Source organism: Heloderma suspectum, chromosome 1 (assembly GCF_057233095.1).
Source record: "Heloderma suspectum isolate Gila_16-S chromosome 1, 16-S_ref, whole genome shotgun sequence".
NCBI lineage: Eukaryota > Metazoa > Chordata > Lepidosauria > Squamata > Helodermatidae > Heloderma > Heloderma suspectum.
This window is the reverse complement of record NC_139458.1, coordinates 301,794,187-301,812,647: the sequence shown is the minus strand read 5'-3', so window position 1 is coordinate 301,812,647 and position 18,461 is coordinate 301,794,187. Positions and strand designations below refer to the sequence as shown.

Below are 18,461 nucleotides of genomic sequence, written 5' to 3'. Positions count from 1 at the left end.
ATACAAGCTATCCTGAAGCCTCTCCAGCCTCCTCTGGAATGTCTGAACTAGACAGCAAAAAAGCCTGTCTAGCGAACATGCAGAGCCTCAGGAGTGGCGGAAGTAAAGATCGCCTCTTCCGCTTCTCCCAGTTTGCTCTGGGTGCTTGTAAGCCTCCAAGTTCAGAGGCTTACGAGCATTGGAGGTAGAAGTAATAAGATTGTACCCTTATTTAGATTCAAACACTGCATGGCCTGATTTGTGTTTGTTCTATATTTTAGTTTATAAAATGTAATTTCCACTTTGCAAAAGCATAAGTAAGCATTGTTCCTGTACCACAGCATTTGTTAATATCATGAAATATTAAGTAAATTGGAGCCAGATGACAGAAATAGGGAGAAAGCTAGAGCAACACAGCAGATGAAGTGTTTACTAGTGTAAGCCTTTGCATATCTCCTCAGAAGCAAGTCCTATTGTATTCAAATAGGCTTTCTCCAAGTAAGCCGCTTGAATTACTCAACGCTTTTATCCAGTTTATAAATACCTAATTTTAATTAACCCATAGCTTATATTTTACTTTCCTCTGCTCCACATCCTGAGACATTATCTATGTGCCTGTTCTATATCTGAAATATCACTGTACAGGCTTAATTGAGCAGCGCTCTAGATATTCTGTGAAGTGATATTCATTCCCAGTATATGTATACTGCCTTTTAACAAAAAGTTTCCCAAGGCACTCCTCAGATCAAACAGTTTTATTCCCTCCACCCAAAATGAAGCAGTAACACAATATAAAACTAATTCAGACCAGTAGCCTAATACACATACTTCCAGTTAATTCCCAAAGGATTGCTGGAAAAAATGTTTTCACTTGTCTCTGAAAAGACACCAATAAGGAACATAAATGAATCTCTGGAGAGCGAGAATACACCACAACTGAAAAGGCCCTACTCCTCAACCAATCAGGAATAGAGACTCATCAGCTGATCTTCAAGTCCTGGGGGGCTCCATATGGGAGAAGTCAAGGGCCAGGCCATGTGGAGCTCTAAAAGTCAATGGCTGCACTTTGAACTAGATCTGGAAGCAAACTATCCGCAGTGAGTAACACCAAACTATGAACCTGCTCCTAAGGGGAGTGATCCCTTCTAGAACAGGAATTTTACTAACTAAGCAGTCTACTAAGCTCCATGCTATTTTCAACACAATCTTGTCTGGGTTGAGCTCCAGTTTAATCACCTTCAACCAACCCATGACGATTCCAAACACTTGTTCAAAGTAGCACTACCATTCTTGGATCTTAAGAGAGAGGAGAAACAGCTGGGCATTATTAGTATATTGGCAAACCCTTCACAACAAATTCATCCAGCAGTCGCATGTTGATGTTAAAAAGACCCCGTGGAACTATAGGGGAAACTCCCACAGGGAGGTACAATAGCATCTTATGGAGCCACGCAAGGGACGTACAGTTGGTCCCATCCACCATGATATTTAAAAGGACTTTGAAAACCCGCCTATTTCAAATAGCTTTTCACTGATCTTTTGTTTTCTGTCATATTGCTATTTTATGGATGTTTTATTGCTGGAACTCTGGAAATGGGTGAATAATGCTTGCTGAACTCTTTTTTAATGTATTGGGGTGGGGGCTTGGTATTTTAAAGTTTTATTATATCACTGTATTTTTATGCCTGTATTTGTTTGCTAACTTTGGCAGACTTGATCCAGAATGGCAGCTTATAAATCTTTAAATATATGAATGAATAAAACACCCCAGCATCACCATCTAGAACCTGCCAACCAGGAAGAAGCAAACCACCACAAATGGTTCCCCACTCCCAATCCAGAAAGGAAGATACCATCCTGGATGGCTTTTGATACCATCAACAGGTCCAGGAGAACTAATAGTGCTTTAAGTCTCCAACACAGCCTCTCTCATGGCATTAAGTCATCAGCCAGGGCAACTATGGCAGTCTTTGGCCCATCCCTATCATCACTGCTTTGGTCCATCCCCTCACCCGTCCAATCATACTTCACATGCATGGCAGGAGGCCCTGTCAGAGATGCAGGATGCTCGCCACAGCATTCTTTCCAGGCTCCACTGTCTCACAGCTGTGTACCCCCACCCCCACCCCACCTCCAGAAACCATAGAACTCTACCCAGAATTTCTTGGACTTATAATAGTGACCTGATTATGAGCACAATACTAAAAGAGTGCTACTATCTACAATACCAAAACAGGGATGTGGACACAACAAGAAATGTTCCCTTACATCATGTCTGTGATTACTAGCAGAGTTTTAAGGCCTTAACGGCTTGCAAGCATTATCTTCACATCATGTTCTACATGCAGCAGTTGTCACCAAATCAGACGGTTTTATATTTAAAACCTTACCTTACTTGATCCTCCACTGCCGATTTGTTTCAACACAGTGTACCATTTCCCTTTAATAGCAATGCATTCATTTGACCGTGCAGAACCTGAAATCTGAATACAGGAATATATATTACGGAATGCTCTCCCTGAGGAAGCTCACCTGGCACCAACACCATCATCTTTTTTGCACCAGAAAAAGATGTACTTATTTTCCCAGGCATATGAACATTAATTATGCCCCAACTGCTGTGGGTTGCTTTTGTGGTGTTCATTCTAGGCTGTGAGACAGTAAGAGAGAGATTTTGTGTATTGTGAGGAACACTTCATACTGTATTGCTTTTAGATTATGTACTCATAGTGTTTATTTTTATTGTGCTGGTTATGGTTTATATTGCTTTTGTGTTTTTCTGTTATTTTAATTGTGGTTTTCTGTACTGTGTATGTCGCTTTGAGACTACTTTTTGCAGTGGGAAGTAAAATATAGTTTTTTTATAGTAATAACAGGTGTTTGGTTGATATTGCCTGTCCTGGCTACATACATACATCTACAACACTATGTTAATACACTTCATTAAAATTCAAGTGTTAAATCACCTTGCGTAGTAATGACTGCTTTACATTGAATTCAATCATGGTAGAGAAAATTTGCCAACATGCTGCAGATTAAGAAACCAATTTACATCAACACACACTAGCTCAGTTTATTGGACACTGTAACCTGAGGCCAGTGTTTGAATAAGAATGGAAAGAGTTGTGTTGTGCATCTCTAAAATGCAGGAAAGCCAGGAACACGGAGAATCCTAGTACGTATATGGAGGGTAGAAATGGATTGGATTCAACAGTTCTGTGAGTGGAAGGGTTGCTCTTAGCACCTGCTACTGGAAGGCAGCTTCCACCAACACCCCTCACCCCAGATCTGCTCTGGGGGGGGGGACAATCAGTAAAAATAGTCTTCCCCTCTTTCATTAGTGAGAGCATCTTCTGGACTGTAGGCTCTTGCATTCAACAAAGGACCACTTCCATGAATGGAAGGGCACCTCTGGATGCAACCTGATGTGTTTGGAAAATAGCATGCATAGAAATGCTGAGTGCTCCACGGATTCCTACCCTTGCTAATGCAGCACACTGATGCAGTTCAAAGGAGAGATGCTATTCATATCAGAAGATTTAGAAATATACTTAAATATGGTGTCAATTGCACATACCCAACTGATCATTTAAAGAAGAGCGGGATTTGACAAGAGTTCTATATTCCTCAGCAGATGGACAACAACCCAATTCATAGACCAAACATGCATGTGGCTAATACACAGCAGATGGACCTTTAATACTGACATCCCCACTGTGTACACCAAAAACCATGCTCTCCTCTGCTAAGATATTCTTCCTAGCCAATACCTGAAATGTAAGGCATGCCCATATATTGATTATTTAAACATTCTTTCCTTCTACTGCTCCAAACTATTTAGCAATAGTTGAGTCAAGTCTGTCACTACGATTTCTTTTGCATCTGCCGGATTACTCCTCAATTAAAAGCTAAACATAGCTCTGAAGTCAGCATAAATTTAACTGACTCAATTCTTAACTGCTTGCTTGTCTAGATCAATGAGTTGTTATGCCCACTAGTTGTGAATCAATTCTTTTTTATCAGAATAACTTATTTTGGAAAGATTGTTACCTGCAATCTAGTCTGAACTTGGAATGGAGTTGCTGGCGTACAAGTTTGTAAATATGAGACCTGGTTATATGGTGTGGTTGTCTTTCCCGTGAGAAGAAAATCATTTGTTACAACAGGAGTACTGAAACTGTCAGAAACAATCAGTCATTACAATCCTTGCATACACAGTACTACTCTCTGCCAATCAACCATATCTTCAGGTATTGGTTTCCTTCTGAAAACCAGTATTTGAAGTTGAATATATAGTTTTAAAGTTTACTTAAAGTATTTTATAACTTCTGGCTCATTAAAAAGGTAATCTACCTTGCTCTAGCATTTTAAAGAATTGTCCATACAATACCATACAGTTTTATGGGATTGTATCCAATGGTGGCATTGCCTTAACAGAAAGCATTTCCACTAGTGTAAGTCAGGGTGGGAAGATTTTTGGTGATCCCCCTTCCTAACTGAAGTCCTCTGTAATATACCCCATTCTGTGCCAGAGGGTCCCCTAACCCTCAGGAGCAGCTTTTATGCTCAGGAGAGGGGAATGAGCAAAAATCAACTGCACTGTGTAGGGATGAGCAAAAATCAACTGCACTGACTTGTGAAAGCAGAAGAGCTTTTTGCACAAAGCCGCCATTGGTTGCAACCCTTAATCTTCAGAATCTTGATGTGGCTGGAGTCAGACCAAGAAGGTGACGCATATATATATTCCTAGATTATTTTTTTCTTACGCCACATAGGATTACTGTTGATCGGATGTCATTTCAATAATTTAAAGAATACTTTTAGTCTAAAGTTTAACCCAGTATCCAAGCCATTTCTTCAAATTAAGCTGCATATGAAACACTCCGAATATATTTCAGCCAAGTGTTAAGTTGATACATCTCTTTTCTCGTATACAAACTACTAATAACTTACTTAAACTGTACAAAAGCAAATTCCAACAGAAGTCTACAAATAAAATCAAATTTTAAGAAAGAACCACTACAGACACAGCCACACACAAGTTACCAGGCCATATAATCATGCAGTGAGCTGTTGTTAGGTGTTGCACCAATGAATGCCTGGCTGTTTCTCTTTGAAGCAGTCTCTGGAGGTGAACATTTTTGCACAGTTGGTTCTGGTGGTGAAAACCGTTTAGAAACTGGAAATGCTGGATGTTCAAAACTTGAGGTTTTTCCCTACAAAATGGGGAAAACCTTTATGTCACCAGTTCTCAAGTGAGCATATGTAGTATAAAATATACTTATTTCTACTGATCTACATTTGCTAAAAAAAAACAAAACAAACATAAGTGGGAATCAAAGGCAAACAATTTCACTTGATCTCTTTACTGCATACTGCTCTCCTAAAGTTTACCCCATATACGTTCAACAGTTTGCACGGCACCAGCATTTGCATGAGGTCATCATGCATACTAGAATCTAGGCAACACTAGGCAAGCACAAAGTTAGCCTGGGAGCTTGTCACAAATGTCTGGGCAACCAGTACCATCCTCACTCAGTTCTAGCTTACTAGAGAAGGGAATACTGGTAGGATCATGCTGCATATGTTAAGACAAGTACTGCCTTCACACAGCACATAGTTAAAACTATGGAATTCACTACAACAAGATGTGGCAATGGCCACCAATTTGGATGGTTTTAAAAGGGGATTAGACACATTTCTGGAGGAGAAGGCTATCAATGGCTACTAGCCCTGACAGCTAGATGCTACCTCCAATATCAGAGGCAGTATGCCTATGTACATCAGTTGCTGGGGAACATGGGCAGGAGGGTGCTGCTGTACTTGTGTCTTGCTTGTGGGTTTTCTGTGGGCAGCTGGTTGGCCACTGTGTGAACAGAATGCTGGACTAGATGGACCCTTGGTCTGGTCCAGCATGGCTCTTCTTACATTCTTGCTGGCTAGTCATATGTTGCCAATACCAAGTTTCAGTAACACATTTTACAGATGCCTATTGGGTAGCGTAAATTAAAAAAATGCAAACAAATAGCTACATATGAACTGGTTCCTGGGCAATTAAAGGCTGGCTGTAGGAGATCATACCACTCCCTAGGAGAAAATGAACAATTCTAACCAGTGTGCAGCAGCCACAGCAGCTTGAAGAACTTGATGGCTGAACATGGCCTTTCACATTTCACAGCTATTGACAATGGCTAGGTTTGTTGTCAGCAGGGGAAACTGCACAGTATAGGTCGTTTCCCCCACCCCTGCACATGCCCCTTGCACACCTGGCATTTCCTTAATTACCCATGCTGCATTGCAGGTTGCTGTGTCATCCAAATTCAGCACGCAGCATGACTGGGGTGGCTTCTAACTCTCCCCATAATCTCTACTACAAGCCTTGGGGTAGTGGGTGATCTTGAATCTTTGACAGGTGGGGAAAAAGCAGGGCACCCCAAGGGTCAGGCCAGCCATTTGAACCCTGGGGATAATCCTGTTAAGGGGGTGACCATCCCATTTCCCCACCTCTCAACTGTCAAAGGCTACCAAATAAGCCTCTATACAGTCTAGCGTTGCCTATAACCTTGTGTGTCTGACAGCTCAAACAAAGGTCCAGTCAAGGTAAGCCACTATATTTTGGATAGCCGCAGTTGTGCAAGTGCACAACTGCGAATAACTGATTAAAAGGGGGAGTTAAAATGGGGGGGATTTGCACACATTCCACAGGGCTGGGAAAATGTGAAAAAAAATCCCAGCCCTGCATTTGCGCAAAAAAAAAAGGGAAAGGGGAAAAAAAAGTTTAAGGGCTCCAATCATGATCAGAATCGGAGTGGGGATGGGGGATTTAGAAGCAGACAAGTCGGGTTCTGCCACCAAGTCCCCTGGGATGCTGGAAGGAGCTGGCTGGAGGACCTAGGGGGAAGGAGGGGGGAAACAACCCACGCCAACCCTGATCATCTGTTGGATGCTTCAACCACACACTGTGAATTGTTCACAAAACAACCCACAGCGTGTAGCTTGTCACCCACTGTGGATTGTCGTGCCACGCGAACATGCCCGATGCCAACAACTTCACAAAAACAAAAAAGGACTAAAACTTCACTTAAGAGTTTGAAGCAAACAAGATCACCTCAGAGTTTCTCTTATGCATCGCTTCAAGATGAGGCCATTTATTTCCAGATGGAGGACAATTTAATCTGAATTGCTCCTTTTCCTTTTGGTTGTTTCCAAGAGAAACTAAATGCTGCTGTGGTCTCTCCTGACAGCTCGCCTCTATGGTCCTTGGCTCCTCACGCTGTTCTTCAGTTTCTGAAACAAATTTACTAGTCATCCAAATGGGTATGGGGGAGGTCCCAGTAGGGATATAACAACAAAACAGCCAGTGGAAGAAGAGCTGTTGAGGGGGATAAAGGAGTAACTCGGGGTAGAAGCTGAAACCATCCTTAAGGAAAGGGGAGGGTGTGTATTTGGATAAAGTGACCTTTTACAGAAGCCCTAAGTTACAGCAGAGGCAGAAGGCCTAAAATTTGGGGCTCTGCGGCAGTTGACAAGAATCTGCACTGTGGACCTTGTTTTTGTTTAGTTGAAGGAATAGTTTTAGCTTCCTCCCCCACCACTTTTATTTCATTTTCAGCTAGGCTGACTATACTGTAGCTAATTCCATGCTCCACTAGAGAAATAGCACCAAGTTAAAAACCCACTGAGAACAGATACCTTTGTCAGCCCAACCACACAGTTAAAACAAACCTTTTCTTATAACAGTATAACTGGAATAATATTTATTCTTTAAGGTTAGAGTTGAATTGGTAGCTACTTCTGAGCTTTCTTCATCTGACAGCTGCAATTCCGTAAGCCGTCTGCTTGATAAAGGCTAAATAAAAGTAAAAAAAGTAAAAATAAGACCAAGAAAAAATCCCAAATGCAGATCTGAACCACGTTTATATATTAACAATGATTAATTTAGTTGATTATTTATTTCAGTATCATGCATGCAGATTTATAGCCTGCCCGCCTTTAAATGCTCACAACCAGGAAACACTATTTCCTTATAACAACCTTGACACAGAATACTACTATAACAAGCTGACTTGTTTCAGTACACCATAGGTAGGGTTAACTACAGTTTGTCCAGGCTCAGACATAATATGAAACTGCTGCTACTTAAAAACTGAAACAAGAACTTCCAGTGTTCTCATGACTGCCCTGAAGGAGGGGAGAGTGCAGGCCCAGCTCAACCAGACTTATTCCCATAGCGCTAAGAACCATGGGTTAGTATTACATCTGAACAAGGCCAGCATCTGTACCTGCGCATTTTTAAAACTTTGAAAGGAGCCATCTGCAGTTCACTGGCATAATGAATAGTCAAGAGCTTGTAGGAAATGGAACAGATCCAGTTTCTTTGTGAGTACAAACCCTACCTATATAGCCTCATTTAGTAGTAAGTTATTTTGGTTCTTGCTTCATGGTGTTCATACATTCCTAAATTGGCTACATAATCTGATTCCATTTCTTTGATCCCCACCTACAATCTTATCAACCGTAACTACTATCATGAAACAGAGCATTCAACTTACCTTCAAGTCCTCTGGTGGATTTGAATAATTTCCATTAGGCTTTGATTCATGAAATGGCAAGTGGATCAAATTACTGCCAGATATTTGCCTAAGTTATCAAAACATTAATAATAGTTAAAACAAAGCCCCACATGTAGAAGTAACTGTACTCGGACATTAGCATGGAGAACAAGCTAAACAAAACTGCATACTCTTAAAAAAAATTAATAGATTGCTGTTGACACAATAATATGGAGACCCCTGAGGTAAATATTGTCCATAGAAGTAAGAATAAGCCCAAATATCGTATGACAAATAAGAAGATACCACTAGGAATACACAAACAAGGCTAGTAAAAGATTGTGAAAACTGGCAGCTAGTGTTATGGGTGTCGTCAATGTGTGGCTGATGCTGAAATACAGTCAGGGCCAGAAATATTGGAACAAGGATAACTGTTTTGGCAGTTGGCCTCTGTACACCACCACATTGAAGTTGAAAGGAAACACACCCAGATGGGAGCGAAGTCAGGACTTTCAGCTGTAATTCAAGGGGTTTGACAAAAGGGGGGCACTAACCATTCAGGAAGGACAGCCAGGGGCATACAGGGGAAGGACACACACCCATCGGTGGTGGCTCATAAGTAATGGAACAAACCAACATCATTTCAAACTTAAGGGTCGCCTTTAATACCTGGATGAAAATCCTTTGCAGTCAATGACTGCCTGAAGTCTGGAACCCATGGACATGACCAAATGTTGAGTTTCCTCCCTTGAGATACTTTGCCAGGCCTTTACTGCAGTTGCCTTCAGCTGTTGCTTGTTTGTGGGTCTTTCTGCCTTCAGTCTTGTCTTCAGTAAGTGAAAAGCATGCTCTATTGAGTTGAGATCAGGTGACTGACTTGGCCATTGAAGAACATCCCACTTCTTTGCCTAGAGAAACTCTTGGGTAGCTTTTGCTGTATGTTTTGGGTCATTATCCATCCCCCATATGAAGTGGCGTCCTATCAGTTTGGGGGAAGTCGGCTGAATCTGAGCAGGAAGTATAGCCCTATACACTTCAGAATTCATCCTGCTGCTTTTATCAGCAGTCAGGTCATCAATAAACCCCAGTGACCCAGCTCCACTGGCAGCCATACATGCCCGTGCCATAACACTGCCTCCACCATGTTTGACAGATGACGTGGTATGCTTTGGATCATGAGCTGTTCCTTTCCTTCTCCATACTTTTCTCTTCCCATCATTCTGCTACAAGTTACTCTTGGTTTCATCAGTCCAAAGAATCTTATTCCAGAACTGGGCAGGCTTTTTTAGGTGTTTGCTGGCAAAGGCTAATCTGGCCTGTCTGTTCTTGAGCATTACCAGTGGTTTGCACCTTGTTGTGAAGCCTCTGTATTTACATTCATAAAGCTGTCTCTTGACTGTAGATGTTGACAATGACATGCCTACCTCCGCAAGAGTGTTCTTGACCTGTCTAGATGTTGTGAAAGGGTTCCTCTTCACCATGAGCAGAATTCTGCGGTCATCCACTTTAGTTGTCTTCCATGGTCTTCCAGGCCTTTTGCTGTTGCTGAGCTTGCCAGTTAATTCCTTCTTTTTCAGGATGTTCCAAACTGTTGTCTTGGCCGCTCCCACTGTTTTTGCTATCTCTCTGATGGGTTCCTTTTGTTTCCTCAGCCTAATGATGGCCTCCTTCACTCACATGGACACCTCTTTGGACCTCATGTTGGGAGTTCCAGTGAACAGCTACCAAATGCAAATGTAACACTCAGAACCACCTCTAGTCCTTTTATCTGCTTAATTGGTCATGGGGTGCCCAGGAAACAGGCCACACCTGGCCATGCAGCTGCTTGTCAGCCATTCGTTCCATTACTTATGAGCCCCCAATGATGGGGATGTGTGTATGCCACTGGTTGTCCTTCCTGAATGGTTAGTGCCCCCCTTTTGTCAAACCCCTTGAATTACAGCTGAAAGTCCTGACTTCGCTCCCATCTGGGTGTGTTTCCTTTCAACTTCAATGTGGTGGTGTACAGAGGCCAACTGCCAAAACAGTTATCCTTGTTCCAATATTTCTGGCCCTGACTGTAGTGCTTGCACAAGCAACAGTAGTGAGTCACGCGACATTATCTAGCTAGTGCAAGCAGCTGGAACCTCAGTGTGCACTTGTGTATGAGTATATGTTGAGAGACTAGGTGTTGGTTAACCTGACACATGCCAGTTTCCTCATACAACAAGTGATTGGAAAATTTTCTCCTTTTTAGTTATGGAAACTACTATCAGGGTAGATAAATATAAAGCTGTATTTCCAACACTCCACTACAAGTTCAACTTCTCCAGCAAAGTTTGACTTCTGATAAGCTATATGAACAATCCAAAACAATTACCTTGAGGGAGTGGACTACTACAGGGCTCAATGGAACCTTAATCCTTCTTCCTTGCTGGCCTTTTGGCATTCTTAAATCACAGAATACTAGCCACAATGGAAAACCAGTGCATGGCTCCCCAGAATCTCCCCCACTCCCCCCGCAACTTCTTACAATGTCACTGGACTTCAAGTTACTCCTGCTCTGTATCCTAAATATTTGTTTTCGGTCCACTGATTTGACTCGCTCATAATTCATTTTAGAAGCAACACAATTTTAAATGTTTATCTATAACAGGACTGGATAACTGCAGCCCTCGGACTAATTTTTAAAACCCTCAAGATTGATCTGTCCCTCCCCAACAAACCCCCCGGGGGGGGAGAAAGAGAGAGTGGGCAGGACTCTGGCCCCACCCACTACCGGCATGTGGCCCCTGACAGATTATCCCTGGAAATATAGCCCTTGACAGAAAAGAGGTTGCCCATTCCTACTCTACAACAAGTTTAATATAACCATACCTCTTTGGAGCACTGGTCATACGTGGAATATCCACCTTCACAGAATTATCTGTATCATCGCTCTCACTGTCACTTACTAATTTGATGGGAACTCTCCCAAAGGTGCACATCTAAATATTGAAACATAATGGAAGTTATCAAATGCTAAAATCAAATACAATATACACCAAAGAAATATCTATCTATCTACCTGGTTAGATTTGTTCAATTGCTTCAAGGGTTTCCGTTCACCCAAGACCAATTCACTCTCTTGAGAGAAATCATTTTTATCCCTGAAAAGAAAATGTGGGACATTGCATTTGTAACAAGGCAGTTGAAACCATAATAGAAATAATTCTATGCCGTATCTTACATTACTCACCCAGGACAAAGGCTGGAAGTACTGGCAGTAATCTCACCAGAATCAACATTTTTTTTCCTATTCAGGAGGTTTCCAGCTACATTGTACGAAATTGGTACTGCAGATATATAATTTATCAAGACACAACATTTTAAAGTTTTAACCGTGATAGCTTTAGCAAAAGTTGAATATTTAAAAATTAAAAAATACCTATATCTATAGCTATTATTTATTTATTTTATTTATTTATTAAATTTCTTAATCACCCATCTGGCTGGTCACCCAGCTACTCTGGGTGATGTACAACAGTACAATTTAAAACAGTAAAATTACACATTAAACATTATTTAAAAATCCCTAACCCACCCCAAATGCCTGCCTGAATAACCAAGTTTTCAGTGCGTGGCGGAAGCTCATTAAAGAGGGGGCATGGAAGAGTTCCCTAGGGAGGGAGTTCCAGAGTGGGAGCCACCACAGAGAAGGCCCTCTCTGTCATCCTCACCAGCCTAGCCGTCCTGGCTGATGGGACAGAGAGAAGGCCATCTGAGGCTGATCTGAGCAGCCTGTCTGGTGTTGCTGGAGGCGCTCTTTGAGATAGGCTGGGCCGGAACCATATAGGGTTTTAAAGGTCAAAACCAACACCTTGAATTTGGCCCGGAAAACAACTGGTAGCCAATGCACCTCCTTCAGCACAGGAGCGATGTGATCACGCCGGCAGCTGCCTTTAATTAGGCGAGCCACCGCGTTCTGCACCAGCTGCAGCTTCCAGACCATCTTCAAGGGAAACCCCACGTACAGCGCATTACAGTAGTCTAGAAGAGAGGAGACCAGAGCATGTACTACCAATGGGAGTATACCTATAGTATACTCCCTGTACCTATATAGTTTGCTATATTTCTCAATCCATGTATTAAGATACCATTTTACCATAATATTGTAAAGTCCTGTAAGAAATCTATTCCCCCCATCTAGTAATGAACAGATTTTAGACAATTGTTTGGGTTTGAGTGAGCAAACCATATCATGATCCCAAACTTAAGGTAGGACGTGAATGTTGAGCTTTTTCCTCCTCCTCCTCCTCCAATCATGTTCCGTGCTATATCTAGGTCTCTGTGTATGCTGCAATTCCAGACAAAAAGGTCTTGTGTGTGGTAACAAAAAAAAGGCAGAAACTGCAGGTTTCTTTAAAGCCCTTATGGTGATAAAAATAAGATTGTAATCATATGGGTGATGTCAGCTGAAATCTTAAGAGTCAGAGTGCTGGCTGAATATGATATACAGTGATTAGGGGTGGGGTTTCAGTGCCCTGCATAGGTTCTTGCCTTTGCCATGAGTAGCATCAGGAGAAGTTATGCAGGACAGTAAAAAAAACTTCAGAGCTATGCAAACAGAAGAAATTAAGCAGGCTGCAGAATTTAGCTTCTCTCAGCATATAATTTGTATTATCTAGGTCCAGAATGTTTTGTTCTGTTTTTAGCAAGAATTATATACAGCCTGACTAAACCTGAATAGAAGAAAAATTAAGCACGACCCATTTATACTTTGGCAAGAAGTAGAAGTTCAGAGAACTGTCCTTTTATCTGTCCTGAATTTCTGACCATTCAGCTTAATTGGATGACCCTGGGTTCTAGTATCATGATGGCGGGAGAAATATGTTCCCCTTTTCTCGTCCCCTCCCTCCTTCAGCCATTTCATGTAAACTGGGGTGGGGCAGAGTTAATATACATTAAAATAAAATGAGCCATGCTGGATCAGACTGAAAAGCCTATCTAGTCCAGTATTCTATTCACACAGTGGCTGACCACATGCCTATGGGAAGCCCACAAGCAGGACATGAGTGCAACAGCACCTTCCCACTCGTGTTCCCGAGCAACTGGTCTACAGAGGCATACTGCCTCCAATACTGGAGTTAACATATAGCCATCATGACTAGTAGCCATTGATAGCCTTAACCTCCAGGAATCTGTCTAACCCACTTTTAAAGCTGTCCAAGTTGGAGGTCATCACTACATATTGTGGCAGTAAATTCTATAGATTAATTTTCTGCTGTGTGAAGAAGCACTTCCTTTTGTCTGCCCTAAATTTCCGATCATCAGATTCATTGGATGACCTTGGGTTTTTGTATTACAAGAAAGGAAGAAAAACATATGGATGCCAGGGTAGAAGATACTTCCTGAAATGAAAGCGGGGAGCATCAGGACTTCATGGAAGTAACTTTTGTTGCAAGAGAATGTTGGCTACTAGGGGTACCCCCATGCCATGAGAGGTGTTATCTTGATTTAAACTTAACCAAAGGAATTAATATTTTAATCAATAAACCTTTTATCATCAGAAATATCTTTTAAGGGCCACTGTTTATGTACTGGTCAAGAAATTAAGGGCCTGGAAGAAAATACAATTATTACCCTTTATAATACAAACATACAAAATGTCAGGTGAGTTGGTTAGAAGACAAGGTTCTGGCTTCTTTTCTAAGAACATTCATTTTAAGGAAAATACTTGCCCTGAAGTGCCAAAAGGTTTGCCTGCAGGAGGTCAACCCTGCACCTGCTGATCAGAATGGCCATGACTCAGAAACCACACATGAAACTGCAGACACATCTATCAGCATTAGGAACACAGGAAGTTGCCTTATACCAAGACAGATCACTGGTCCATCTAGCCCAGTACTGTTGACACAAGCTGGCAGTGGCTCTCCAGGGTTTCAGGCAGGATTTAGTGAGACAGGACTTACTTTTGCAGAAGAAAGTTTCTTCTTCAACAGAATTTGTCTTTCTGTACCCTTGATAAATTCATCTTTAATAATGCTTTCTACCAATTTTCCCAGAATGTGAATTAATTGGCCTGTAATTTCCTGGACTAATTTAAAAATTGGTGTTGCATTGGCCACTCTCCTATCATCTTAGTACAGAGGCCAATATTATGGACATTTACATATTTTTGTTACAAGACCAGCAGTTTCACATTTGAGTTCTTAAGGGCACAACTCTATGGGATGCACCCTGGATACTCGTAAGCCCCCAAACTCAGAGTATACTATGCAGAGAGGGAGGTGCCTCGCACCTCCTGTGCTGCCTTTTTGCTAGATGGGCAGTTTCACCTTTCTAGCAGAGGTTTTGGGGAGGGGGAGGGAAGGAGGCTGGGGCGGTGCTAGGAAAAGGCATAAGCCAGCCCCCCCAGCCTCTTCCCCTCCCTGACCCCAGGAACGCCTCCTTTCTCTCCTCTCTGCACTCCATTTACCGAGCATGGAGAGGCAGCCAGTGCGGTTCTCTCCATGCTGGCTCTGAGGGGGAGGAGGAGAACATAGTTTCCTGGCTCCAAGCTTGAAGCCCTGTCTTCTCGAGTGAGGAACCAGGAATCTGAAAAATCCTATGCCCCCCAGACTCTGGCTAGGGGACATAGGATTGCTCCCTTAAGAACCCTCAGATAAATACTAACTGAACCTGAACTTGATTGTTTTCAGTAAGGTCTAGAACTTCACCTCGTCACCGCTATTTGCTTCAGTTCCTCAGACTCCCTTCCTGAAAATATCAGTTCAGGGACAAGTATCTGCCCTACATCATATAGGCTGCCTTGGGCTCCTTGGAAGAAAGGGGCGATACAAATGTAACAAATAATAAATAAATCATCTGCAGTGAAGAAAAATGCACAGAATTAATTCAGTTTCCTGCAATCTATCCTCCTTTAGCATGTTTCCGTGTGCAAATTTATGCTCACATAATACTGAAGTTTCCTCAGAGTGAAGATTACCTGAGTGCAATTATAGGCCTTTGAATTAAAAATTACAAGATCCCCCTTATTTTAATACTCACCTGTCAAATTCTCTTTTTTTTCAATAGAAAGCAGCTGCTTTTTTTGTAAGCTCAAGTTTCTTAGAGCAATGTCCAACATCTCTTGTGGAACTGCTCTACATTCTGCAGCTTTTTCAAGCAGCTGTTTAGACTTTTTTACATTTCCTAGTAAAAAAAGAAAGAAAGAGAATCAGCTGTGCTTTCCAGAGGAAAAAAGAGAACACAATGCATTTTTTAAAAATTAGCATCCCTTTCCAAGCTGTTGGATTTTCTTTCCCAACCACAATGCTCTGCCAAGTTGTTTTCCCTTTTCAGCATGCCCAGCCTTTGTTTCTCTGAAGTGAAGCTAATTTCGGGCATGAAAATTCATGCAGTACCCTTTAGCTTGCTTAAGTAAAAGCTAGTAAATCAGAGGGCTTAGAATTAGGCAAATAAGTTGCATAACTTACTCCAACAGCAAAATTTGGCAATGTTCATAAACACCTGTAGAGTCAACAGGTGTTCAGTTGCACGTGGACCATTTGGAGATAGAAGGTGCATATGTTTTCTCTATTTACAGATTACATCTCAGAGGGAGCAATCCTATGGCCGCTAGACAGCCAGAGGATATCTGGTTTTCCGGGAACTGACCTCCCCCTACCTCGAGCTGCCTCAGAGGCAGTGCAGAACAGCCCCATGCTCCACTCTTACAAGAGCATGGAGCGGCTGAAAAGAGGTGTTCCTGGAGAGTGTTCTGGGGCGGGGAGAGAGGAAATGCCTGTATGATACATCCAATGTGTCATACAGCAGCTTCCTCCCCTGCTCAGCCCTCCCGCAGCTACACAGCCACAATCGGCTGTCCAGCTGAAAAAGCAGGGCAGGAGAAGCACGGAGGGAACGATCCCCTCCGTGCTTCTCCTGCCCTGCATTGGGTAGGCGATCGCCTCCGAGTTTGGAAAGTGCGGAATATCTTAGGCAGAAGGGACATCTTTCTTTTTCATTCAACACACATCTAAAGCAAGTTGCCCCCTACTCCACAACAATTATCCTTAACTCACAGCACAAAAAGAAATGCCCATGTCAATTAAAAATGGGCTACTTATGATCAATCAACTAAAGTTTTAGTTAATTATTACTCAAGTAATAATTTAAAGCTTACAGCCCACCTCTGTTTTATTATTCTGGGGCACGATTCACTGGGTGGGAGAGGTTTTGAGAATGCAAGGTGAGGGAGGGCTTATAGGACTGAACATGAAGGAGAGCAAGACTAAGTTACTCTTCCAAACACACCCAGTCTGCTGGATGCAGCTGGCTCTGAACAAGGGCAGAAAAGGTCCCTTTAATCTTCTGTCATCCAAGAGGAAAAACAAAATGCTTTCTCTAGCTGGAGATCACCGTGGGCTGGGAGAGGCAAAAGCCTCTCCCACCCCCAGCGATCCTTAGATCTCAGCAGGCAGGGAGGGGAGGTGCGTTGGGGGGGGGGAAGTGTTGCGAGGGGAAAGTGTGGGTATGTGTGGGAGGTGTAGAGTGGAAGAATGTGTGCGCACTTGGGGGGGAAAGGGGGAAGTGTGTGAGCTGTGAATAGGAGAATATGTGCAGCCCCTGCCCCACATCAAACACCAGATGTGGCCCTTGGGGGCAAAATTGTGCACGGCTACTTTCTATGGATAGGCCAGGCCAAATTATGTTTTACAATGGTAACTACTCAGAGAAAATTTCAAATATTTCTAAGCACAAGACCAGAACATAGCACCAACATTTCTGCCCCAATGGTCAAGAATTAAGGCCACAGTCCTGATCATAGGAGAATACAGATGCAATCCTATATTTAGATACAACATGCTGGCCAGGGGATGCTGGGAGCTGGAGCACCTTTTTCTGTCTAAACATGCACAGGATTGCCCTAGCTAAGATAAAACCCCTAGAATGGAAGACTGAAAATAAGTTTAGCACTCAGATGCTACATTAAGCCTGCTGCTACCGGTTCAACACTTTGCTTTCTACGGTCTCTCATACCAAGACCACTATTACTCCAGGGAAGTAAAGATGATCAGTAACATATTTTTATAGTTAAGACTGATAAGCCGTGCTATATTTAATTGGACCTGTTTCTACAAACCTTGTGAGAGTTCAAATTGTGCAAAAGCTACATGAACAAAAGCAAATTTCTTGCAGTTCAGTCTAGCAAGATGGAACTGATCACGTGCCTCTTCCGGTTCTTCAATGCTGAAAAGAAATATTTATTTATGTAGAGCAAAAAGTATACATTCTTTTGAAAACTAAGTGTTCAGCAGAAGCTCAATAATTTAGCACAAAGTTCTATCCCAGAAAGGAGGGGTATAGCACTGAAACGGCTATCATCTAGTAACACTGCCATTCTGATCTCTGCCACCTCTCAGAATCTCTGTAATAAATCCTTTAATACAAAGGCGTACCAAGAAAACTACCTTCCAGACATGGTGCAGATACATTTCATTTAATATGATCATTATTACGAAAACAACCAACATTTTCAATATAATCTAATTTTCCCCATGCATGAACAATACAATACCAAAGAACAACTGACTGGGCCCCAATTCTAGAAACATACCAAGAACCATGTTGTGTGTTCTGTCAAGCCCACCAGAGGCATGCCATTAAAAGGCAACAGCTATTAAAAAGAAGCTGGAACAATCAGGCAGGAAGTAATTATCTCTGAAATTTTTTGTCAGACTTCAATACTTACGCTTTCAGTTCTGCAAATCTAACCAGAATATGAGCATAACTTTCATTTTGGCTGTATTTCTCTGCAGACAGTGCTTGAACTGCTTGACTGTAACGACCAATCAATCTATTCAATAAGCTAGTGTCAGTCTGAGGAGTACCCTTTTTCTCCAATTTAAGTAAAAAACTCAACCAATCTTCAGGATTATTTGCAGACATCATAATCTGATTGACTGTTCCAGAGTTATCTAAGAAAAC

General features: G+C 42.1%; 1 protein-coding gene across 4 annotated transcripts in view; it reads right to left on the bottom strand.

Moving 5' to 3' along the window:
* TTK (TTK protein kinase) overlaps positions 1 to 18,461 on the bottom strand; it is a 62,652-nt gene that overhangs the window by 26,813 nt on the left and 17,378 nt on the right. For all 4 annotated transcript variants that reach the window (XR_014786605.1, XM_084826977.1, XM_084826975.1 and 1 more), the window contains exons 3-14: positions 18,226 to 18,451; positions 17,617 to 17,723; positions 15,540 to 15,683; positions 11,749 to 11,845; positions 11,578 to 11,659; positions 11,388 to 11,497; positions 8,532 to 8,619; positions 7,705 to 7,828; positions 7,088 to 7,266; positions 5,026 to 5,195; positions 4,030 to 4,156; positions 2,370 to 2,462 (exon numbers count right to left, since the gene is read on the bottom strand). Coding sequence is in view for 3 of the 4 variants with exons in the window: in XM_084826977.1 (XP_084683103.1) it covers positions 2,370 to 2,462; positions 4,030 to 4,156; positions 5,026 to 5,195; positions 7,088 to 7,266; positions 7,705 to 7,828; positions 8,532 to 8,619; positions 11,388 to 11,497; positions 11,578 to 11,659; positions 11,749 to 11,845; positions 15,540 to 15,683; positions 17,617 to 17,723; positions 18,226 to 18,451 (1,547 nt within the window). In the remaining variant the exon portion in view is untranslated. The remainder of the gene's footprint in view (positions 1 to 2,369; positions 2,463 to 4,029; positions 4,157 to 5,025; positions 5,196 to 7,087; positions 7,267 to 7,704; positions 7,829 to 8,531; positions 8,620 to 11,387; positions 11,498 to 11,577; positions 11,660 to 11,748; positions 11,846 to 15,539; positions 15,684 to 17,616; positions 17,724 to 18,225; positions 18,452 to 18,461) is intronic.